The sequence below is a fragment of the Mus caroli genome, chromosome 18 (assembly GCF_900094665.2).
Source record: "Mus caroli chromosome 18, CAROLI_EIJ_v1.1, whole genome shotgun sequence".
Taxonomy (NCBI): Eukaryota; Metazoa; Chordata; class Mammalia; order Rodentia; family Muridae; genus Mus; species Mus caroli.
This window is the reverse complement of record NC_034587.1, coordinates 11,269,371-11,295,976: the sequence shown is the minus strand read 5'-3', so window position 1 is coordinate 11,295,976 and position 26,606 is coordinate 11,269,371. Positions and strand designations below refer to the sequence as shown.

The window sequence follows — 26,606 nt, the reverse complement described above, 5'->3', positions numbered from 1 at the left end:
ATCCATCCAATAGCTGACTGTGAGCATCCACTTCTGTGTTTGCTAGGCCCAGGCATAGTCTCACAAGAGACAGCTAATTCATTTCTTATATACATATTTAGGTACCTATACTTCAGAACTGCTGTAGCCACACATTCAATTTTTAAAAATAAATGTTACAAAATACTGTTTTTTAAAAATCAGTTAATTAGGATTACAGTAAAAGAAATTCAGAATTTATGAAGACCTTATTTCCTCATCATAAAGTATATGATTAGTGAGAAAATAAATCTTGAATGTTCAGGACACAAACTTTCTCTAGCACATTTTATGTAATAGAGGAAATAATTTAAGAATTTATAAGGTTTCAAAAGTTCAAGAGAATACTTCCAGCTGAGATCCAAGTAGACCATGCAATATGCCTACCTTCCTTATTCATTAACTATAAGTAATGCCTCTCTAGTATGTAAGGTTCTGAGGCTTGGCACTAGGATTCTAATAATGTAAGACACAGACAAAAATCCCTGTTCTTGGACAGCTTAAAGTCCAGTGCGAACTGGAGAAGCAGACAATGCACAAGGAAATACTATATATTTGAAACAACATGCTGGTGAAAAATATAAACAAACAAACAAACAAACAAACAAACAAAAAACAGAAAGAGAAGGGCATGAAGAATAGGTTGCAGTACCAGGGAAAATGGTTAGGAAGAGTCCTCAAACAAAAGATGGCAGCCATGCAGACATCTTTGAGAAGAAAGCTCAAAGCAAAGAAAAACATGTGGGACAACAAGAGAGAAAAACTGTGAGGAAAGCACATGCTGGCAAAGAACAGAAGATGCTAGTGTGACTGAAACAAGGGCAAGGGTGAGGTGGACACCTAAGCAGACAAAGCGGTTAAAGTAGCAGAATAAACTTCATTTCGTTTTTCAGACTCCATTTTAAGTTGACTTGCCCTCAGAGAGGCATGGCCCCCACCCTTGAGTTCTGAGAAAAACACGAAATGTGTCTGGCAGTTGCAAATAGACACAGCAGCTGCAGATAACAACAGAGTGGGCTAAGAAAACATAAGTCATTCCCAGGTCAAAATGCCCCTTTTTGATGTATGCCCCTCCTTGTGGTTTGACCAAATGTGAACAATCAGCTTAAAGGCCAACATCCCTTTACCCTCTCATGTAATGCCAAAGCTTGGAAACTCCAGCTTGCAGTTTTTTTCCTTTATAAATCCCTTTCCTCTAGACCTTGGAGCAGCTCTCCTATCCTGTTGCATAAGGAAGGCTTGTGGCCTAGCCTCAAGCCTGAATAAAGAGTCTTCTGTGCTCGCATCAGAGTTGTGGTTCCTGGTGGTCACTTTGGGGGTCTGTTGATCTGGGCATTGGCCTGGAAATCCGGAGTCCCATGACCCAGCGGGAGGGTCTGGCACTGGCCAGTAAGTTTCTAGTGTCTTTGTGTATTGTCCCTGTTTTTTTTTTTTTTTTTGTTTTTTTTTTTTTTTTTTTTTTTGAAAAAGAAAAAGTCTTGAAGTGTCAGTATATGCAGCACTGGAATGGAATGGAGTGGAAGCACTGGAGGGTCACAGCTGCAGGGGTCAAGGAGACGCCCCTCCCCCCCTCCCCCCGCAGGTGGATGAGGTGCACACCCATCAGAGGAATTTTTGGTGGAAGACAGAGAGTTCCACCATCAGTTACTTTCCTTTCTGTGCCTCTTTTGTTTCCAGTTGCAGAGCAGCTATTTTTTCTGTCTGTCTGTTCTGATTCTTTTGTTGTTTGGTCTTTGTCTGCATTGGACTGTGACAGATGCCATGGGACAGACTGCCTCTCGCCCCCTCAATCTTATTTTAACTCATTTTAAGGAATTTAAGGCTAGGGCTCATAGCCTTTTTTTTTTTTTTTTTTTTTTGGATAAGGAGAAAGGGAAGATGGCCATTTATTGCAGGTCAGAATGGCTGGCTCTAGATGTTGGATGGTCGCTGGAGGCCTTCCGTTTCTCCACAGTTTTGGCAGTAGATGAAGTGTTTCAAAAAGCTCAAGGGCACCCTGCTAAAGTGTTTCAAAAGAATCAAGGGTGCCCTGATCACATCCCCTATATAGTAGTCTGGAAGGATTTAGTTACTAACCCTCCATCTTGGATTAAGCCTTTCCTCTTTTCCCTTGCTAACATTTTTTTCATCAACAGGAACAGTTCCAACCCTGGTGACCAATGAGCAAGAACCTCCTAGACCAACAGCTCCTTCCTACCCTGTTTTACAGGATAGTACCCGAAGACTTGTTTCTGTCCGGGTCCTTATGGATCCCCTTTGCCTGTGCCACAGGGTGGTGGGGAACAATTGGAGTTAGCTCCAACCCTGTCACCTGCCCCAGTGGCATCAGCTTTGGGGTCAGAAGGGGGATCTACACAGGGCAGGAGAAGTAGGGTGCACTGTGTCCTCTGACTCTAGAGGGCTGGAAGCAGACTCCACTGCTCTGCCTCTACAGGCAATGGGGCCAGCAGACCAACATGGAAATCAACCTCACCACTACAGGCCCTTTGATGCTGCTAACTTCTATAATTGGAGGACGAAAAATGTCCCATTTTCTGAGACCCCTAAGGACCTTATTGACCTCTTAGACACTGTTCTCTTTACTCATCAGCCTACCCAAAGTTCAGGGCAGGTAGAAAGAATGAATAGAACATTGAAAAGTGACCTTAACTAAATTAGCCGGAGAGTGGTGGGGACTGGATGATGTTCCTTCCCTTTGCTCTATATCAAGTAAGGAATTCTCCTTACCAGATGTACCCAACCCCCTTGGGGTTATCCCAGCCCCCATTGGACCCAGCCTGCAGGCATCAGCCATTGCAGAACTGGAGGATGATGATTTAATGTTTAGGGTCAGAGCTACCAAATGGTCTCATAAACATGTTTGGCCCAAACTACGTGCCCGTTATGAAGCAGGCCTGCTTCCAGAGCCTCAAGTTTTGACCAGGAGACTGAGCCTATGTGAGGAGATTTCACCAAGGCGTGCTTGAACCAGATGCAAAGGACTTTGCATCATCCTCTTGACCTTGCCAACCGCCATCAAAATGAATGGACTTCCTGCCTGGGTGCACTGCACACACACCAGACCTGATGTCCCTTCTCCACTAAATGAATGGAATTACTGCCTGGGTGCACTGCACACACACCAGACCTGATAGTCCTTCTCCACTAAATGAATGGAATTACTGCCTGGGTGCACTGCACACACACCAGACCTGATGTCCCTTCTCCACTAAAGAAGACTACCTGGCCCCAGCCTCAGTGGAATGGAAGTTTCAAAGGGACACCAATCCTCTCAAGTTAAAATTGACATGGTCCTGCTAACTGTACGTACTGCAACCCCTAACCCACACCAGCCTTTTGATTTAACTTGGGCGACTGGTTATCATGCCCATTTGGCTTATACAAAAGGGCCAACTGGAATATCCTGGTTCTCAGACTTGATTTTTGATTTATGCTATCTGGCTGACAACTCATGGCCCAACACCCTACAGACACCTCAAGACTCACACCCTGAGTGCTGATGGGAAACTTTTCCCATATATCCAGGGCAAAAAGAACTATCAAATATGGGGATCCCGAACAGTTCTACTGTGCTGCCTGGGGATGTGAAACAGTCACTGGAAATAGAGGATAAACGGTGTCAAAAGAGGGTCTTTCCATGGTTGCCCAACAAAGAGACAATCCCAAAGTTTTGCTCAGGTCACTGACAAGGGAAAACAAGCCAAGGGATGGGAAGCCAGGAAGTCTTGGGGTCTCTGGCTCAGCATCATCGAGGGTTACAATCCTGGGTCACTTTTTACAGTCTAACTCCTAATGAGGCCAACCACAGACAAGTCACCAATGGCAATAGGCCCAAATAAAATTCTAGCACCCCCTAAACCAGTACTGGCCCCAACATCTTCAAGAACAAAAACTACGTTACCATCAGTTACCCAATCTCAGGGACCCTTAGTTCCAGAGCTCTCTTAAACAACCAGAATCAAGCCAATCCCCTCTGGTCAATGATGGTAAATACCTTCCAGATATTAAATGCTTCCAAACCTGGACTTACCACCTCCTGCGGTTATATTATATGTCAGACCCACCTTTTATAAAGGTATTGGGTTAATAGCATAATGCAATATTTCTAAAAGGGATTATGCATGTAGATGAATGATCATATAATTAGGAATAATAATCAGGAAGGTCTGGCTTTAACCCTCCAAATCATAGCAGAACAGGGTATCTGCCTGGGAAAGTTCCCCTTATTGCATCAACACCTCTGTGATCAGACTATTCCCATAGTCTACTCAAATGAGTTATCCCCCCCCCCAGAACAGGCATGGTGGGCCTGCTTAACAGGACTGACCCCTTGTGTGAATGGGGCAGTTCTTAATTCTTCTACCCCAGATGGGTTCTACATCTTGGTTCAATTAGTGCCCCGTATAACCTACTATTCAGAGGAACAGTGCTGAAAACTTTGGTAGGACAAACTGAGAGAGGCTTAATGAAACAAAAAAGAGAACCTATCTCTTTGATCTTAGCATTGATTCTAGGGACAGGACTAGCCAGAGCCAGCACTGGAATAGCTGCACTGGCATTACAGAAAAAGAATCATAACGGTTTAGAAGCAGACATAGATGAAAATATCCAGTACCTAGAAAGATCAATTTCCTACCTGGAGCATAACATAGATTCTCTGACTGAAGTGGTGTTACAAATAGGCGGCGACTAGACTTACTGACATCACTCTACCAATTGGCCCAAGTCCGCTGAAGCGGCAAGAATCTGTAGCACAAAACCAGAAGATTTTTGGTGCATTTCTCTCTATGGAGTCCTGACAGACGGAGCTGAATGGTGCAATGTAAGGTGGACCGATACATGTGTGCTGTTAGCAAAGAATCCTTTTATCACATGTCCTTTCATGTGCTTGCTTTAGTAGAACATCCTTTCACCTGTGTCTGCTTCAGCAAATTGTTCCTTCATGTGTTTGTCCCAGCAAAACACAATCCAACACAACTGACTTTCCAAAGAACCCTTAGGTTTCCACTTCAGTACTGCTTCTGACTCAGGGGCATTTGAGTCTTTTACCATAAAATAGTAGCAAGCTAATTTACATAATATGTAAATACTATGGCATAAAAGGAAGCCCAAACCCAGTAATTAGAAATAAACACTGAGGCTGGTCAGTGGAGTACACACCTATAATGCCAACAGGAAGATCTCTCTGAGTTCTAGGCCAACCTGGTTTACAGAGTGAGTTCCAGGTTGGTCAGGGCTATTACACAGAGAAACCCTGTCTTGAAAAACTGAAAAACGAAAAGAGGAAGAGAAGAGAAGAGAAGAGAAGAGAAGAGAAGAGAAGAGAAGAGAAGAGAAGAGAAGAGAAGAGAAGAGAAGACTGAGACAATGTTGAAATTCTTAATCCATTTAAAAATAACAAGCCTATTCTGTTTGCTGTGTTAGCCTTTTTTGGTCTACCATTACAAAATACCACCAATTAGGTGGCTTCAGAAATGGAACCTCAAAGTTCTGGTGTCTTGAATTGCAAACTGCTTTCAAAGGGTTTTCTTACAATATCCTCACACAGTTCCTCACCCTACCCTACCCTACCCCTGCTTTGGAAAATAAAACCATAACACTTATATTAACTTACTAGAATTTGTTATGTTTCCTTCAATTTATAAGTTGAAGTCCCAACCCTTCAATAAGACAGTCTTGAAGCTAATATGTTTAGTGAGATAACTGAGGTTAAATGAGATTTTTAAAGTAGGACTTTAATTTTTGTGTCCTTTGAGATGAGAGAGACACCTAAGCTACCTTTTCTGTGTGAACATGCCAGTGGGGACAGAGAAAATATCACAGGGCCCCACCTCTATGGAGAGATGCAGGCAGCTAATAACTACTGAGAGAGGTAGAATCCCCGGGGATGAGCCCACTAGTTGGTTATTCAAAACAACATGGATAACCCTAAAATCTCTACATAATAAAAGCAACATGAAGCAGACAGACTCAGCAATTTTGTGTGTATGCATACATACATACATATTCTCACAAATACACACAGTCATACATATGTGTGTAACAAGAGTGAAGAAAAAGAGGCTATACACTTGAGAGGGAGCAGGGGTAGGGAGGAGATGGAGGGAGGGAAGCAAAGAGGGAAAGTGATGTGATTATAATTTAATTAAAAATAAAATACTTTTTAAAAAGTAAACTTGAGGAGCAGAGAGATGGCTCGGTAGTTAAGAGTGCAATCTCTTCTTCCAGAGGACCTGGCTTTTATTACAAGCACCCACCCCACATGGCAACTGAACAAGCACCTGTAGTCTACTTCTAAAGGATGCGATGCCCTCTTCTGGTATTAGATGTATTCATGGTACACAGACATATATATGCAAGTGAAACCCATACACATAAAAATACATCTTAGAAAAAAACTTTAACACACACATGCACACACACATAAAAGCAGAATTTTTCTGTTATTTCACACTCAATGTTTTGAAATACTATTAATTTGGGTGAACTATAGCATCATTCGAGTGTTAAGAAAGGAAGGGACATTTTAATGTCCTTCTCAGTGAAATGTTCGTATTCTACTCAAGGTAGTTGTTTTCTAACAGTTGATTACAGGGTGGAATCTGGAACCAAGTGTTTTAAACTTTTAAAATTGGAACTATTAAAACTGTTTACACAAAAGTCTCTTGGCCAACAATTATTTAAAGTAAACTAAAATTTTCTTGTTAGGATAAAGTTGTACATGCCTATAATCCCAGAAGTCAGGAAGCTGAGACATATGTTCTAGGCCAGCATGAACCACACAGAAAGAGCCTGTCTAAAAGCAAACAAACCAAAAAGCAAGCAAACAAAACAACCCTACAATTTTTAGACTTCTGTTCTCAGCAGTGACAGTATTTTAATTTTTTTTGGTTTTGGTTTTGGTTTGCTTTTGTAAATGCTTCTCCGTATGCTGTACATATCTCAGGCTGCTCCCAAATCTTTTATTCTCTTCATTCAGTAACAGGATGCTGTGATCAGTTTTAACTTTGAATGGTTGATGATCATTGGGAGTTTGGAATGAATCTTTTATACTGTGCCTTGGTCACCTGGAAAACACTGGCTCACTGAATTATACAGACATTCTAACTGTTGACCTATCTCATTTCTAAAATATCAAATAAGTAAACTCCTTTTTACCAATAGTTTCATCAAAGGAATACTGAGAAACTGTCAGGCACAGTGTGATAGATAGATGTTTCTAAATCTTGCTTAAAACCTTGAATTGTATCATTAGCAACAAATAGTATCTGGTGTTTTCTGCACAAACCGGCTCAGCCTGTTCAATCCTGAGAACACATCTTGGCAAATTTCACATCTTAATAAACACCATTGTTGTCTATTGTTCTATGAGACACAAGTGAAGTGCTATTAAGTATGGGCAGTTTGACTTGCAAAGGAAAGAATAACCTTATTGTGTTTCTGAGCAGAATTCCCACTCTGCTTACAGAGGTGCTGTATGCTGATCGCTCCATCACACAAAAAGCTACAGGGCTGCTCATGTAGCCAGAATTTTACAGCAGCAATGAACAGCATCTGCTCTTTCACCAAAGATAACTTGAATTTCCTCATTTACTTGCTGCAAATTCCTGATGGTGTAGAGTAGTAAGTACCACTAAGGCTCGGTGCTCCGGCATCAGCAGCTTTACCATATTTAATCAGTTTACTTGTCCACCTATAAAAACTGTTGTTATGAGTTTTACTTTGTGGGCTGTAGGGCACAGCTAGCCTCAGATACACTGTGGGAAAGGAAGTGAGAACACAGTCATCTGGTCAATCACATGACGACTGACCTAGCATTTTTATTGGGTTCCAGATGTTCAATCTTGCCCTCTGAGGAAGTGCTGAGAATATCAAAGGGGTAGGAATGGGAAACTAACTCTCAAAGACTTCTCCAAGTATTTATAAGGCCTTAGCCTTCAACTGGTAACCGCAGGGGCACAGTCTAATTAGCCAGCTGGCGAGTCACCTGCCCATACCTTATTCAACCAGTGGTGCAAAAAAGGTCCCATCTGCAATCTTTGCCAATTATCATTTAAATCTATGGAGGTAGTTATATCTGGTCACTTGCTCACATTTGCAAGATGCCTAGACTTTACTGGCGAGAATAGTACCCTGCTCCTCAGCTTAATTCACATGCTGACAGTGAAGGAATCATTAATATCTCTGGATTGAGATGATACTAAAATGCACAGCTATTAGACTCAGTCAGCTTGCATGCCAGAAGAGATACAGTTATGGAACTCATCTATTCTTAGAGCAGGATGCAATTGGACAATTCACTTTGGGTTGGTTGCTGTAAGATTGTCTCCTATCACCTAAACTACAGAATTAGTTGTAAATTGGCCAAGCCTGTTGGTCACTCTGATTTAAAGGTCTTTGATAGAGAACACTGAGCATCTGTGGTGGTTTGAATATGCTTGACCCAAGGAATGTCACTATTGGAGGTGGGACCTTGTTGGTTGGAGTGGCCTTGTGTGGCCTTGTGGAGGAAGTGTGTCACTGTGGGGTAGCCTTTGAGACCCTTCTCCTAGCTGCCTGGAGGACAGTCTTCTCCTGACTGAATTCTGATGAAGATGTAGAACTTTTGGTTTCTTATCCAGCACCATTGCCTGCCTGGATGCTGCCATGCTTTCTGCATGGACTCAACCTCTGAGCCTGTAAGCCAGCCCCAAATAAATGTTGCCTTGTTCGTAGTGTCTCTTCTCAGTAATAAAACCCTAATAAGATATAAGTTGAAACCAGGGACTAGGGTATTGCTGTGATCAGCCTGACTGCTTTTGTTTGGAAGAATGTGGGTTTGGGACTTTGGATTTAGAAAGCAGTGGAATGCTTTAAGTGGGGCTTATTAGGACATACGAGTAGACGCATGAAAGACAGTGTTCCTGGGGGTGATTTGATGTGTGGGGGCCTAGCTCAAGAGATTTCAGAGGAATCGTCTGTGTATATAGCCTAGATACAGTTCTTGTTATATTTTGGTGACGAATGTGACTGTTTTTTGCCCGTGTTTGAAGAGTCTACCTGAGGCTAAGGTAAAGAGATTTTGATTAATTGCATTGACAAAAGAAAAAGTCCGCATGTAATAAAGGGGCACCAGGAAGGGAAATGGAATTAAACCCTGTGTTCAAGGAGATAAGCAGATTAAGGGAATGGCCACTTTGAGGCAAGATCCCACTTAGCTAAGCTTATTGTTTGCCACTGAACAAGAAATAGTTATATCATGTTAGATGTTATTATTAATTGGTAATTGTTTTCACTAGGACTTTTAATCTGGAATGAACTATAATCCAAAAATGGAGGCATAGGATTTTGATCTGGATCTTGAGGCATTGTAGCCATGAAAAGCTTAGGCCTAGGCATGGCGGTACATGCCTTTAATTCTAGGAGACAGAGGCAAGCAGATCTATGAGTTCAAGGCCAACCTAGAACAGAGCAAATCCCAGGTAAAGAAAAAGTTAAGCCGGGCAGTGGTGTCGCACGCCTTTAATCCCAGCACTTGGGAGGCAGAGGCAGATGGATTTCTGAGTTCGAGGCCAGCCTGGTCTACAAAGTGAGTTCCAGGACAGCCAGGGCTACACAGAGAAACCCTGTCTCAAAAAACAAAAAACAAACAAACAAAAAAAAGAAAGAAAAAGAAGGAAAGAAAGAAGAAAGAAAGAGAAAGAAAGAAAAAAGAGAAAAGAGGAAAAGAAAAAGTTAAGTTCAGGTGCTATGGTACATGACTTTAATCCCAGCATTCAGGACACATGGTCATGCAGATCTCTGAGTTCAAGGTCAATCTACAGAGCAAGGTCCTGGATAGTCTAGCTTAAGCAGTGAAGGAGTTAGAAAACAGAAATCTGGTGAAGATGTAATAGAACAAGGGGGTCAGGTTCCAGCTCCAGCAAGTATCAGCTTTGGCCATGTGGCTCTGGCTTTTGAGTCTAGAGGGGACTACTGAGACAACTGATGCTGGCTAGCTAGAGCTAAGAAGTTAGTGGTGATTAAGAAGAGATCAGCATCACTGAGGGGACATCTTCTGGGAAGTGTTTTCTGAGAGCACAAAGAGGCTGTGTTCCTCAAGTTTCAGCTGAACTTGGTAATGTTTAATAATTACCCAGGTGGTACTGGTGAGGCCTGGCACTGTGAGAGGCCAGGGAAGGCCACTGGTAAAAGTGCAGCCACAGTTACAGTTGATGGCCATGCAAAGAATTTGAGGCTTGTCATCATGAAAGGAACCTATGAGGGACTATTGGTGAAACAGTAGGAGTGGAAGACTCCAGTGAATTGGAGATGCCAGTACCATGAAATAATCACCAAGAACAGCAGCAACAGTAGAGTGGAGTCAACCAGACCCCAGAGTGCTACAGAGAGCAGATCTGGAGAAGTGGTGCAAGCCCTTTGGAGGAGCCCTGAAAATCATGTGTGGATCTCAGGCACTGGAACAAGAAGCTGTAAAGTTTAAGTTGCCTTGGAGACCCCAAGATGTTTGAGATGCCAGAGCCATGGGATATCTGCTAAGGAAAGTTGCTAACAGAGTGGAAGCAGCCTAGAAGAAAGAAGTTTGTTGCAGCCAACAGAGCAGAAAGGAGTTGGAAATCTGAAGAGCATTTTGACATCAGGCATGGAGAATCAAAGCTTAGAGTTTGCTCAGCTGGATTTTGGTCTTGCTTTGGTCCAGTATTTCCTCATGGTGATGTTTTGGAATGATAATGTGTGTCCTGTGATGGTGGAGGCATGGGTCTGCCTTTTGACAGTTAAGTGATTGGAACACTGTTGACACTGTTACAGACTATGGGGATGTTGAAAGTTGAATGAAATATATTTTGCATTATTCTATGTTTAGGTATAGACCCCATAGACTCAAGTGTTTGAACAAACCTATGGGGGTCAAGGAGTACAATTTGGTGATTTGATATGCTTGGTCCGGGGAGTGGCACTATTAGGAGATTGTGGCCTTGCTGGAGAAAATGTGTCACTGTGGGGGTGGACATTAAGACCCTCCTCTTGGCTGCCTGGAAGACAGCTTTCTCCTGACTACATCAAGATACAGAACTCTTGGCTCCTTATCCAGCATTGTGTCTGCCTGGATGCTACCATGTTTCCTACATGAACTGAACCTCTGATCCTGTAAGCCAGCCCTAGTTAAATGTTGCTCCTTACAAGAGTTGTCTTGGTCATGGTGTCTCTTCTCAGCAATAACCCCTAACTAAGGACTTGTCCAGGTCAGCCAGCTCTGTACATGTAACATACCTGCTAGTGTCATGAAATCACGAAGTTCAGACCATATTTTCCAGACCCAGAGGCAGTCCCTTCCATGCAACTGTGATTTGCCACTTTTTCCATACACCATGAAGGAACTCAGCAGTTCCAGGCTCCTTGACTCCTCTGCTGCACTGTGCATGGTCTATACAGGGGCTGTGCTAATGGAGGTCATGGACCTGCATAGCCAGCTGTTGCTAGATAAAGACTCACACTTTACACTGAAATTGACAACTGGCTGGTTGATTTTGGCAAACTCTCCTTGCAGGGGCTAGACAAACTGGCGGTGTACAAGCAGAAATACAATAGACTTTCAGACATCAAGGGACACACTCAAAAAGATTCACACCAAATTTAGATTTATTTCTCATGCTACCCATCTTGATACTCTTTTCCAGATTATCAGTCTTTTTTTTCCAAGACATTAGGGTCTCCTGCTAACCTTGGATATTGCTTGAGATATACTACTATATCTCAAGATTTTGAGATACCCTTTCTCTTATAATCATCGTGCAGCGCTGGAGTTTCATAGATACCAGCTAAGGCACTAGGTACAGTAGATATGAAGAGAACTTCTGAGGTAAAGAAATCTACCTCAACATGGAACTCCCATGAGAGCTGACAGTTTCACTGGAATGGTCCTGAGATCAGACATGGTGAATGTCTGGCTACCAGATCTCATTGGCCATGAAAGACATAGAAAATACTGTACACACTCATAGAAGAATTAATGGGGAGGTCAATGAAAACCAGTTACCTCCTGGATCAGAGGTTTGAAGATTAGATTTTGAGAACTGTAATTTATACTTTATATCTGATTTGGCTAGATACTTTAGACTTTTAAGTCTCAGCAACTGTTATATAGGAAATATTTGATAAACATCTACTTTCATAACAAGTCATCTGGACAGAGTCTTCTAACATAACTCACCTATCATGCCACCACACAGGCTTGTCGTTCTCTAGCATCTAGAATATAACTGGCTTGTTTTAGGCACTCCTATCTCCAGTGTTCAGAACAGGTCTAAGCAAATCGTCCTTGGTCCTCTTGGTGAAGGAAGAAGAGTTCCCTTGCATCTGTGTTCTCATCTAGCTACTGTTCTACTTCTATGCTCCTCTTCATCATCTTAAAAAGACAAAACTAGCCACTGCCTTCCTCATCACCTGCCTTTTGGGAGGGATTTCAAAACTTAAGAACATGAAATATTAACAGTATATTCTTTAACTATACACCTGACACTAACACTGAGATATGTATTGCACTTTTCTCCATTCACACACACACACACACTTTCAGTATTATAGATACCATATTTTATTACATTCATTAATTTATTTTGTGGGTATAAATTGTGTTGGTGGGTAGAGGTCAGAGGACAATTTGAAGAAGTTGGTTTTCTTCCATCAGGGGGGTCCTGGCTATTTAACTCAAGTCATAAGATTTGGCCAACCATCTTTACCTCCCAAGCCATCTTGCCAGTCCTAGGTAGTCTTATTTGACTACATTATACTTACCACATCCAGAAGACTTCACAATATTATCTAATGTAAGCCCACATATAACTATATCTGCACCTCTAGAATCTTCTTTGAGTCTATTTTCCCATCCAGAATATAACCAACAATTATGGTTCACATTTGCCTGTTTTGATTTATGTCTTTCAATAGCAAGAGACTAGTTTATGTTCTGAATATATCTGATTGTTCCTTCCTTATTAGACTCAGGTTAAACCCAGTGGTATGAATACTTCAAAGGTAATGTTATTTCCTTCCCAAGGCATCGATCAGGAAGCACGTATATAATTTTAGCCACTATCATGGCTATTTTTGTCACCTTGACTATATCTAAATTAACTAAAACCCAAGTGGCTGGTACCTGTAAGGGAGTTTATTTGTTTGTTTGTTTCCCAAAACAGAGTTTATCTGTTTACCCCTGAGTGTCCTGGAACTCGCTCTGTAGACCAACTCACCTGGAAAGGGATTTTTTTGTAATTAAATCATTTGAAATTGGAAGACCCACTTTAATATGGGTCAAACCTTTGGTGTCAGTCTATAGAAAGGATATGGAAGAAGGAAGCTCGTGCGATGCCTGCTTGCCTTCACTGTTGCTGACAAGTCTATTCCTGTGCTGGTACTAGAGCCTGCTTCCCCAGGATTCTGGTGTAAGCTGAGACATCCAGTCTTATGGAACTGAACTGGATTGGATTCTTGGACTTTCCATTGGTAGACAGCCATTCTTGCACTAGCTGGATCACAGTCTATAAGCCACTCTAATAAATCCAAATAAAGTCTTCTTTGATACTGGACACAGTCTGTAAGTTCCCATGTATGTGGAGGATGTTTCTACAGAGAACATATTTTCACTGGACTAGAGCTAAGACCACCATTTGACTTTGGCAGATACCAGAGCAGAGCATGCTTCAAATTCGGGTCACTGGTGAAGTTTCAAACAATTTGAACATTCTCTCATTTTCCTAACTAATGGGAAACAAATCAGAACTCCTTTTCCTGATGCCTTAAGGCATTAGACAAACTAAAATGAAAACCATTTATGCAAATTTAAAACAACATTAGAATGGATAGTAATGTTGTAAAGATAACTGCAAACTGAAGATAGTAGGCTTAAAAAATATTTCAAGACTGATCATATAACAATTAGGTTTGTCTGGGGCAATGACTGGAAGGCAGAGAGAGCAAGTAAGGGCATTGAGCTGGCTCTGCAGGCAGGATGTGTAGCCTGCTGACCCTGATGAACCTCAGTTGGATCCTCAGGATCCAGAAGACTGAAGAAGAGACCTACTACTGCCTCTACACCATACACAAATAAATAAGTGTAATAACATTTTTAAAGAGTTATTTATTTATTTATTTATTTAATGTATGTGAGTACACTGTCATTCTCTTCAGACATACCAGAAAAGAGCATCAGATCTCATTACGGATGGCTGTGAGCCACCACGTGATTGCTGGGAATTGAACTCAGGACCTCTGGAAGAGCAGTCAGTGCTCTTAACTGCTGAACCATCTCTCCAGCCCCCTCCCCTGCAGAAAAACAATTCCACTTATTATATGAAGATTATTGCTATATACTAACACATAGTATGTATTGGAGTTTATGGTTACCTGACTCCTAGAATAGAGGACATGGGATTGGAGACATAGCTCAGCAGTTAAGAGCACACTCACATGATGGCTTACACCAGTTCCAAAGGATCTGATTACCTTTCTGGCCTCTGAGAGCACTGGACATGCATGCATTCAGACAAAACATCCATACATATAAATGGAACAAATTATTTTGCTATAGAAATCAGACTTAGAAAGACAATTATTACACTTTCTCCTCACAAGTAGGTTTGTGAGGTAGGGGTCGTAAGAAACAGGAAGGGTAATGGATGAACAAATATGAATGGAATCTAATGATGTGCATGTATAAAATATTAATAGGCATCAAACATCAATGTGGTGTTTATTCATCTGTTTTGGGTTTGTTTTGTTTTGTTTTGTTTTCTGAGTCAAGATCTCACTCAGGCTGACCTGAAACTCCCACATGTAACCCTGGCTGACCAGCAATTCTGTGGTCCTGGCTTCATAAAAGCTGGGATTACAGGCATGTACCATCATGGCCGGCTTAAACTAAGGTCTTTCACAATCATAAACCATTATTTCTAAAGAGTGAAATGACTAGTCTGTGTCACTGTCCATATTTTAATGCAACATAATTCTGTTATGTCCCTGAAAGCAATAAAGCATTTACATTTATTACAAATTTTGCAATAAATTAAAGCACTTATCTGACAACTTCTATGAAAAATTAATAAATTTGTTACTCACTTTCCAAGCATGGTAAGTACCGGAAGGATCTGTCTGATACAATCTTGGGATGCCGTCATCATCAAAGCCTACAATTAAGGCTGAAATACCAAAAGGCCTTCGTCCATTGCTCTGGGTATATTTCTAAAAAATAAAATTTGTTTTTACTATAACACTGTCTTAGTTACTGTTCTACTGCTGTGAAGAGACACCATAGCCAAGGCAACTTTTACAAAAGCCAGCGTGTAATTGGAGGGTTACTAGTCCAGTACCATCATGGCAGGGAACACGGAGAAGCAGCTAACAGGAAAGAGAGACTGGGCCTGGTGTGGGCTTTTTGAAACCTCAAAGCCTACCCCCTCATGACACACCTCCTCCAACCAGGCCACATCTCCTAGCTGTTATAATCCTTTCACATAGGGTCACTCCTGGTCACCAAGCATTCAAATAGATGAGCCTCTGGGGCCATGCTTAGTCAAACCAGCACACACACTATCAGATCAGAGAAAATTTAGTAACAAAAGCATTGCCATCAAAATTATCTACTTTTCTGATGATTTTTCTAAAAAATCTTTGCACTGATTTTAATTATGTATATGTGTCTTCATGTGGGTGTGTGGATGTGAGTACTGGGATCCCGTGGAACTGGAGTTACAGGTGGTTATGAGCTGCTAGCACCCAACAACATCCGGTCCTCTGGAAGAGCAGTTAAATGCTCTTAACCTCTGAGCCATCCCTCCGGCCCCTACTTTTCTAATTTTATTGTATTTAGTGTTTCTTGACTATTGTTAATTCATAATGACATTTTTAATAAATCAGTGTGTATGATCTGTAAAACAGAATCACAAATTTGCTAATATATCGGGGTTTTTTTCTTAAAAGATTCCTACTCCACTTTTGTTATTTCCCATTTTTAAATAAAATTATAGATTACCATATAAATGTTGTTCTCAGCTATGTCTTTCCCTTCAGTCCCCCCACTTCTCTACCCCCTTTGGCTGCTGTTTTCCTTCCCTCTTATTTTTTTCATGTCAAATGGATTTCATTCTTCAGTCCACCAAGTATGTGTGGTAGCCTGAATAAGAATGGCCCCAGAGGCTCATGTATTTGAATGCTTGGTCACCAGAGAGTGACACTATTTTAGCAATTAGTAGGCGTGACCTTATTGGAGGGCTTTAGGGTATTAAAAGCTCAAGCCATGCTTTGTGTCTCTCTCTTCCTGCTGGCTGTGGATCCAGATGCACAACTCTCAGCTCCTCTCCAGCACCGTGTCTGTCTGTGTGCCACAATGCTCTCATCATGATGATAGTCAGCTAACCCTCTGAAACTGTAAGCAGGCCCAATTAAATGCTTTCTTTTATAAGAGTTGTCATGGCCATGGTGTCTCTTCACAACAAAAGAACCACGACTAAGACAGTATGAAATCTCTTTGACCCAGTGGAAGACTGAGCATTTGTTTTGCTTGTCAGGGGAGCTAAGTTAATAAGCTGTGCTTTGGAGGTCCGCCCTTGTTTGCCTAGAGGAACACTGTGGCTACTGTTAGGGGCTACTCCTACTAGATAATATTGCTACCAAATATTCTCTGTTCACTGCACTGCGTCATCTCCTTCTGTCCCAAGAAAAGGGATCTTTTGTTTCTCTTGAAGAAAAGCACAGATTTCCCACACAGACACTGAAACCAATTGTATTTCTTATTACTTTTGTGTCTGGGAACTTCCTGGATTTGTGCTCCAAGGAGTGGCATTCTCACTGAGATGGGCCATATGAAGAGACAGCCCTGACAGAAGGCTAAGGACTGAATACATAGGTAACTTTACTTAACTCTGTGGCTGGATGTGTTTCTGTGTTATTCTGTGGTTAGAAACAGCTTTTTAGTGGCTTTCTCTCAGTCTTATCTACACATGGGTTCTATTTTCTCATTTTTCAAGTTTATTATGCCATGATTTGCTAGTAATGTTTGTATAAACTTCTAAGCTATGAATATAAATATCCTCTTTTAAAGCACAGGATATGTTTAATTCCTGTGAACTGTCTAATATTCTAGTTTACACGAGGTATGAAGAGCACGCATTACACAGTATCTTACAAGAAAGACCTTCTTACTTTCCAGTCTTTACACTTCAGCAAAAGGGTAATGTAAGAAAGTTAAATCTCTAAGGTGCATGTGAGACTTCTCTGGCCTGGAGGTGCAGGGCTCCCAGTGGCTATCTGACTGTCACAGACTTACAACTGTGCTTCCACAGTCTATTCTCAAGACCTCGATTTCTCCAGAAGCAGCTTTAAAAGCCACACATAAGGACCTTGTGTGTGTGTGTGATGTTCTGTGTCCTGCTTTTTTGCTAGATTCCTTTCTTACAACTGGGAAAATTAAAATAAAATATATAAGTAACTACAAAAATTTTGGAATTTCTTCTAAAATGAAGCAACAAACTTTAAAAAACCAAAACAGTGATTTGATGTATATTATTCATCAAATTTGGATTTATAAAGCACTTGTAAGTCTCCATGTAGAACCAGGGTATCTTCCCTGCCAGGGCAGCTGGAGGCACAAGTCAGCAAAGTGAGTGGCATTCTCACCCATGTTCATGGACTGAAAACAGACTCAGTAGCTTCCCAAAAGCAGTAAGATAAAGGAAAGCCAGTATTCCATCTTTAAGTTACAGCTTTTGCAGACTACTCTTGACAAACTGCTTGTTAACAGAGGGATGGATTAAGGAAATATGGTGTGCACATATGGTCTACACACACACCAGAGTGTTCCAACCATGAAGAAAAACCAAATTACTTACTCTGTTGTAGGATAGTGAATGGAACTGGAAACAATCCTATATTTTATATAGACACATAAAATCATGCGTGTACAAATGATGAGTCATGCATATACAAATGATGTGTCATGGATATACAAATGACATGTTATATGTGTACAAATGAAGTGAAACCGCAGAGCAATGGAGGGAATTTTAGTGGGCAGGGGAGTGGGAGAGAGAAAGAGGACAGGAATATAGGACAGATATGGAGGGATTTGTTCAATATACAATATATATTTACTGGAATATCCTTACATTCAGACACAGGTTTGAAAAGAGGAATGTAGTCCTGGTAGGACAGCCAAGTGGGCAAAGCACCTGCTGCCAAGCCTCACCTGAGTTTTGTTACCAGGACCCCCCTTGCTCGAAGAGAAACAACTCCCTCAGCTTGTCCTCATGTGAGTATTGACACATGTCACTGCACCCAGAATAAATATGTAACTAAAAATGTTCATTCAGGGCCTGGAGAGATGGCTCAGCGGTTAAGAGCAGAGGTTGCTCTTTTAGAGGTTCTTAGTTCAATTCCCAGCAACCATATGGTGGCTCACACCATCTATGAGATCTGGTGCCCTCTTCTGGTGTGCAGGCATAAATGCATGCAGAATGCGGTATAAATAAATCTTTTTTAGAAAAGATTAAAAATAAATCCATCGTTCCTGTTGAAGGACAATTTGCTCAAGTAGAAATGAAAAGAGTGAACCAGCATATGGGAAAATTCAATGTCACTAAATGGAAACACAAATTAAATAAACTATTACATTATACAAGTCTCACTTACAAAAGAGAGGAAAATGAAAACCAGCATTCAGTAGCCCTCTGGGATAGCTGGTTGCGCAATACAAACAGGATCAATCCTTCTAGAAAGCTGTTTGGCACATATTACAAGAGCCTTAAAATCAATTATAATCTCCAATCTAGTGACCTTTTACTTAAAACTTAATTTAATAATACAGTTTTAAAAAGAAGAACAAGCAATGATCAACCCAGAATAATGTGATTGGGTGTCAGGGAGAGGGAGAACAAGAAAGAAACTGAAGTGACGCCACTTTCAAATGACCACCAGAGCTGGTCACAGATTCTAACACCACAGTTGGAGAGTATACCAAGAAGGAGAGTCTGCCACACCCAAGCACACATGCTGCAAGAAAGAGCTCAGGCCTGCATGCGACCATCACCCTCAGCATTCAATGACAGGGCATGCATGGATTCAGAAGACACCATATTCTAAACCTGGTAAGGAGGACTTTGGTTTGCTGGTGAAATAATTGATATTACTTTGGAAAACTTTGAGGAATTATATTATTGTGTCTACAGAAGGTTAAAAATTTCCTTTGAAAATCTGGCATTCTATAAATAACAATGACAACAACAACAATAATAATAATAACTCCAAGAATTGAGACTGATCTTGATTTCTGGCGATGCGGCCCACTTTACCCAGATAAGTGAATGCGGTAATTCTGAGAATGAATAGGGAACCTAAGGCATCCTGTGAACTAAATGCTCGGAGCACCTGCTTATTTCTAAGACAGGACCAATGATGGCAGAAAACAGAGAACTGAAGGACAGTGGTGAGTGCAGCTCACCTGCTTTAGAGTTGCTATGAAGCGAGTTATATACTCTACAGTGACCGGATCCTCCACTGTGAGCTTGTGGCTCTGGCACTCCACCCGCGCTCTGCTGATCACCACTCTAGCATCTGCTGTCAGACCTGCAAAAACAGTCAAAACATTAACGTCTAAACACGTCTCAAAATGTATTTCCCTGTCAAAAGGTTTAGTCTTCAATTCTCTCTTACAGCATCCTTTGCCCTGCACTAATGCCTTCATAAAGGATCTAGAAAATTCCACATGCCTTAACTGTGATTTATTCCCTTTTTAAGCCTAATTTTACTCTCTCATTCATAGAGAAAATAATAAGCAGTTTGCTTTAAACATTGTTAATAAGTTGGTTTTATTTTTCTTACGAGAGCAAGAACAATACTCTGAAGCACATAGTCAATGTATTCAAAGCACATTTGAGTAACTGTGATATAGCAATTCTCATTTTTTTTCTCAAAATGAAAACTTGGGAAATCAAAGATGTTAGGACAGGTGGACTTCTGATAGAGTTAAAATATCCAAAAACGTTAAGATTAATTCTCAGCATGTCTATGAGGAGACAGTGCATGCTCTAGCTGAAGTCAGAGACTGACTACAGCATGTGACTAACACAACATTGAGTGTTTGTATAAACTAAGGACCACACTGGTGCTTGACGTGTGTGTGTGTGTGTGTGTGTGTGTGTGTGTGTGTGTGTGTGTGTGTGTGTGTGTGTAAATGCACACACATGAAGAGGGAGAAGGGGGCATTAGATGCCCTGGAGCTGGACTTACAAGCAGCTGTGGTATTGAGTGTGTGTGACTTGGGCATGGTTTCTGGGAACAAGCTCAAGTCTCTGCAAAAGCTTTACACACTCTTAACTGCTGAGCCATCTCTCCAGACCCTTCACTGCTCATTCAATACTTATCAGATTGTACTCAAAACCAAATCCACTCTAACCATCAGGAAGCAGGCACTTCTCACTCAGCCATTGCTCTTTATTCGTCACAAGCATCTACCTTCCCCATCCTGTAGCTATGGACACCTGCATCATCTTCACTCCTTGGAAACAGGAGAACAGGCAGAGTATAGAGCTGTCTGAGGCCAGATACTCAATTAGAGGACAAGAAGGTGATTCTCTGTACTGACATCGTCTACAAGAAAGGACTGGCAAGAGATGGCCGAACCCACCCTGGGTTAAAGTTTATGCAGCTAGAAATAGTCCAGATAAGCTCCTTAAGAGTATGTCCTCTTTACAGCGTGACTGTGGTCCACACCTAGAGAAACATTGATGTTAAAAAGACCTGAGTGGTGGTTTCTCCGGAGATGGCTCAGCAGGTGAATGTCTGTCACACAAGCATGGCAAACTCAACTTTGACTTTGGTGCTGGCAGGCTAAAGGTGTCAGGGTCACAGCAAGTCCCTCCACTAGCATGCTTCTTTTGTGTCACCAGGCTTGTGTGACTTGCCTGTGACTGTAATTTCCGCTTCCTGAGCCCAGCAGCTGGACTGACTGCAGGCTGCTTCCTCCACTACTGCACACTCTCTGTGACTCTTTGCTCTCTAGCCTCTCTTTATGATTCCTGCTGTTCCTCCATTCTCTTCTCTGAATAAAGTCATTTACAGCTCAGACTATGTTCACTCTTGGGGTGACAGAGACATTTTCTAATGTGCCATCTCATTCCAGACACATTTCTTAGTATGTCTAACAATTCTTTGTAGAATCTACAGAATTTTCTACATGTAAGATTAGCTTACCTGTGATCAGAGATTATTTTCCTGTCTTCCATTTACAGTTAGTGTGTTTTATTTCTTTTCCTTGACTAATTACTCTGGGCAAGACATGAAGTGACAAAGCTGGTATTCTTGTCTGTTGTGGTTCAACTGTTCATCATGAATCAATACATCAGCTTTGAGTTATTCACATGCACTTTAATTGTGCTGAGGTAACCTTCTAATTGGTTGTGTTTCTTTTTAACCAAGGAGTAGTAGTGAATGACAGCAGATATACTTTTGTGATTCAGTTGTTACAGCTATCTAGCTCTCCGTTCGGGGCTCATGTCCTGTTAGTGTGGAGTCATCATCTCAGACATCTACTGCGCTGAATGGCCAGGTATTCTGTGCACTTCATGGATGTCGTCAGCACGCACTACACATAGTCTCCTAACTCCTTTGTACTTCTGTGCAGGTGGGAACAATGATCCCTGTTTCCTTTCTCACTTTACTTGAGAATTGGCTTTACTTACTCAGTACACCTAGCTTCTTAATTTTGTTCACCTTTTCAAAAGTTAACTTTTGCTGTAGTTTCCTATTATCCTTGTTCTGTTTATGTCGGTGTGGCACTGCCTTTGGAGTCACTCTGTTCTGCGTTTTCAGCGTAGAGTCGCTCCTGGTAAAGACTCCTTCCATGTTCACTTCCCTTTCCTCTCAGCACTGGCTTAACTACTACATCCATAAGTTTTGATACCATTGATAATCATTTTTTTTAAATTTCTCTCAAAATATTTCCTAATTTCGCTTGCTTGTTTATTTATTTATTTATTTATTTATTTATTTATTTATTTATTTATTTATTTATTTATCGAGACAGGGTTTCTCTGTGTAGTCCTGGCTGTCCTGGAACTCACTCTGTAGACCAGGCTGACCTCAAACTCAGAAATCTGCCTGCCTCTGCCTCCCGAGTGCTGGGATTAGAGGCACGAGCCACCATGCCCAGCTTTATTGATTTATTTTTATCCATGGCAGTTTAGAATTAGATTGTTTAATTGAAATGCAATCATGCATTTTAAGTTTGCCTTCCACTATTGATTTCTAGTTTTGCTCCTTTCCAAGCAGAAAGATAATAAAGATTTCATCTTTTAGATTTGTCAAGAATTGTTTTTGTGATAATTGCAATGCATAGTATGATAAAGGACCTTTTTTGTTGTTGTTGAATGAACATTTTAAGGGTCAATATAAAAATCCCTGTTTAAAAAACAATTAGAAACTAAGGGAGAAAAAGTGATGAGAAGTGTTGTGGTAGCTGAGGACGCCTTGGGTGAATGTGTGTGAAGCGAAGACAGAGTGCTGAGTGGGGCTATATTGATTGCATGGCTATGTCTAGGATCAATGCCCTAGACCCATGGAATTGGCAGAGCCTTCCTCCAAGGTCAGGCTCAGAGTGATGACAAAGCCTTCCTCTGGTCCAAGTACAAATGTTGACAGTGAACTCAAGTGGGAGTGTTTAGGAACAATTGGCCAGTGAGTGCAGGACTAACAACTGCACTTCCTCCAGATATTCACAGCTTGAGACTATTCCCCTGCAGATGCCTCCTCCCAAGACCACCAAGCTCCTCCCCATGTGCTGTACGTAATGGATGTGCTGAGGGTCCAAGCTGCTGTGTCAGTCAGTGAGGCCCCATCACAAAACCCACCTGACCCCAGCTATTCTGTACATGTGTCTGTAAGTCTGTCTGTCCTTTCTTCATACCCTTGCTATCTTTGGGCAGGTTAAGGTGTCAAGCCATGCAGAATACAGTGACATGTCTTAATCAATGTAAAAAGACAAATATGCACAAGAAAATATGCTCAATACTACCAGGCTTAGGGAAATAGACATTTAATCTATAATCAGATATTGCACATATTTAAAGAATGATAAAACACAATCAATGCAAACCCAATGGCCACAGAAACTCTTTTAAAAAGTATTTACATTGGGAGCTTGCTCCAGCTTCTGAGGCTTATTTGCTTGTCATCATGACCGGGATGGCAGCATGCAGGCAGACATGGTGCGGAAAAGTAGCTCAGAGTTCTAAACCTAGATCCACAGGCAGCAGGAAGAGTAGAACACTGGGCCTGGCTTGCGCATCTGAAACCCCAAAGGCCATCCCCTAGTGACACACTTCCTCCAACAGGGACACACCTTCTAATCCTCAAGTAGTGCCATTCCCAGATGACCAAGCAGTCAAATATACAAGCCTGTTAAGGTCATTCTTATCTAAACCAACACACATACTAAATCAAATTTATTGAATTTTTTTTTATGAAACTCAAGTCAACATTTCAGAGAACCTTTAAAGTCAAACATTCTAACACATAGAGTTCAAAAGTACATCAATTTGATATATTTTGAAGAAATTATGGTAGAAAATATTGTCTTTGTCTCCCACAATGAAGCCATTATGCTACCACAAAAGTTAAAAGCTTTGCATATAGTAAAAACACTGCAGCTCTTACATGTATATATGTATGTTCAAGTGCTTCAGGCGTAAATGGTGATAATGTGTGTTTGGTGGCATGCACAGTGCAAAATGCACATGTTCACAGCCCAGTCTGGAGAGATGCTCTATGCAACTCAGGTGAGTATTTCCAAAGGCAGCTCTTGATTCATATCTGTCTGTCAATTTTTGGTTGTCATGTTCTCTGAAGTCTTTTACTATTGTTAATTTTCCCCCAATCTCACATTTAGTTTGGTCACAGCCCACAGTTTAGGAAGCTGAGACTTAGCATATCCATAGCACATCACACACAGATCTATCCCTCCCTTCTTCCCTCTCTCCCTCTTTCCTTTCTTCTCTCTCCCCTTCTCTTTCTCCTCTCACCCCTGTCATACTTGGGTTGAAGAGATGACTCATCAGTTAAGTCAGACTCCTCTTGCACAATGCCAAGTTCAGTTACCTGCATCCACATCACACAGCTACCACCGCCAATGAAGGGTATCTGACACCCTTTTCTGGCCTCTGCAGGTATCTGCACTTACATGCAGAAACTCACACATGTATACATATAATACAAATAAAAGTAAATAAAATCTTTTAAAATTCTATAAATTATATGAATAATAAGTTCTATAAATTACATGTAAGAGAAATCCATGTTTAACATTTATGTTTTACTATCAAAGATCATTATCTTAAAATCCCCAGTTTATAGAGCTGTGGCCTTTTAAAAATAGATGACACTTTGTATTTAGGAAGTAAATGAAGCAAAACTATAGCAACATGGTAACTGAGTTACCCCTCACCTATGTTTAAGGATCATAGGTACCACTGAAAGTCTGTACACACCTGCAAAAGCCATGCAGACATGGTCATCGAGAGCGCAGATTTTCCTCACAGTCCTTTCATCTTGAAGCTTGGCCACTGACTTTTTTTCTACCCCAAGCACAACTATATTAGTTCCTCGAATTCCAACCTATAAAGACATTTTTTAAAAAGTAAAGTCAAAACTGGCTAATTATTCTAGCAGGCGTCAGAGTTAAAGGGTTTCTCTTAAACAATAAAATGGAAAAGGCTCCATCTAGGAGATAAGACGTGCAGCTGCTGACTGACTAGATGCCTAGTCCTCAGCCTCAGGACAAGCAAGACAAAGAGAACCTTTAAAATTTAAAAATTGCAAAGGAAATGCAATCCGTGGTGCATGAAAACAATCTAAAAATACAGATACTTTAGGGTGAAGGAAGGAGGATGCTGGTAATCCGAGCAGACTCCTTTTAGTGGCAGAACCAATCCTGACAAGGTAGGATAGAAGGCTGGGGCTGGGTTCTCTCCGTAAGAACCTTGTTGTATGAGAATGGAGACAGCATCCACATAAAATGCCAGGTATGTCTGTTTACTTGAACTTATCAACCACCTCTGGCTCTTACCATCTTTTTTCCACCTCTTCCACAACAACTTCTGGGCCTTGGGAAGAGGGTATGTAGCATTCCACAGTGTACATATTTAGCTAGTTGTGGATATCTGTATTAACCTCTTATACTACCAAAAGAAGTTTCTCATTTTGGGATTGGAAGATGCAGTAATCTATGGGTAAAACAATAGGCCATTATGAGTTGTTTTTCTAATATGTCCATTTAACAAAATAATAACAATAGGTTCTCCCATAGAACCCAAGACCTAACTAGCTATAGGTTCTTGACCCAGATAACAGGGCCAAGTATAGGTTTCATCCTTTGAAGCAGGCAGTAAACACAGTCAGAATGTGGTTGGTTACTCCCATGAAGTTTGTGCCACTATGGCATCGGTGAGAATGTCTTAACAGGCTGGTTATTATTGTAGCTTACATGGTTCACAATGAATTGGCCCGAAATCACCTATCTCAGAAGCTAAGCAAAGTCACTCCTGGTTAATATTTGTATGAGAGTCCATTTATTTTCTGTATTACATTTGTTGCTTTGTTTATGTGAACCATCCCAGAATCTAAGTCAATAGGACCATGATGAAGAAAATTTCTGATGTGTTCTTGAATTGAGTTTGTAAGTATTTTATGAAGAAATTTTGTATCTATCTTCATTAGAAAGAATGGCCTGTAATTTCCTTTGTGAGATCTCTTCTCTTCTTTAGTATCAGAGTAATCCTGGCTTTGTAAATAGAGTTTGGAAGCATTTCTTTCCTTTCGAATTTATTGAATAGTTTGAGAAACAGTGATGTTAGTTTGTCTTTAATGGTCTAGAAGTCAGCAGTGATATCAACCTAGGCCTGAACCTTTTTAGTTAGGGGAATTTTTATTACTGTTTCAATCTTGTTGTATTACAGATCTGGTCATATTATCATCATGGCTTAATTTTGGTAAATCATATACAATAACATTTAAGATTTTCTAATCTAATGGAATACTGAGTCTCTAGTAATTATAATGGTTTTCTGAATATCACTGGCAAGGCTTTTTATTTTCAACTTTATGAATTTAGACATTTGAATACAAGTATTTAATGTACACTGAACACATTCTTTATGGCTTATCCTCTTCTGTGAGTTGAATGAGGAATGTTCTCCAAGGCTTGGGTATTTCAGCTCTGGGGCTCTGTGGTCACACTATTTGGGGAGGTTTACAAGGTGCACCCTTACTAGAGGAGGGCTTTGAGAGCTTATAGCCTGGCCCCGCTCTGGTTCATTCTCTATGCTTCATGCAAATGGTTTGACGATAAGTACTTCGTTTCCTGCTACCATGCCTGTCAACTGTTGTTATGCCTCCTTATTGTGATGGGTTTTTATTTTTCTGGAACTGTAAGCTAAAATAAATACTTTCTTCCATAAGTTGCTTTGGTCATAGTATTTTATTTTATTTTATTTTTTATTTTTTTTATTACGTATTTTCCTCAATTACATTTCCAATGCTATCCCAAAAGTCCCCCATACCCCCCCCAC

At 40.9% G+C, this 26,606-nt stretch overlaps 1 protein-coding gene across 1 annotated transcript in view; it reads right to left on the bottom strand.

Annotated features, from left to right (window-relative positions):
* Psma8 (proteasome subunit alpha 8) overlaps positions 1-26,606 on the bottom strand; it is a 49,610-nt gene that overhangs the window by 8,643 nt on the left and 14,361 nt on the right. The window contains exons 2-4 of the mRNA XM_021150704.1: positions 24,528-24,654; positions 19,487-19,611; positions 15,112-15,234 (exon numbers count right to left, since the gene is read on the bottom strand). Of these exons, the coding sequence (XP_021006363.1) occupies positions 15,112-15,234; positions 19,487-19,611; positions 24,528-24,654 (375 nt within the window). The remainder of the gene's footprint in view (positions 1-15,111; positions 15,235-19,486; positions 19,612-24,527; positions 24,655-26,606) is intronic.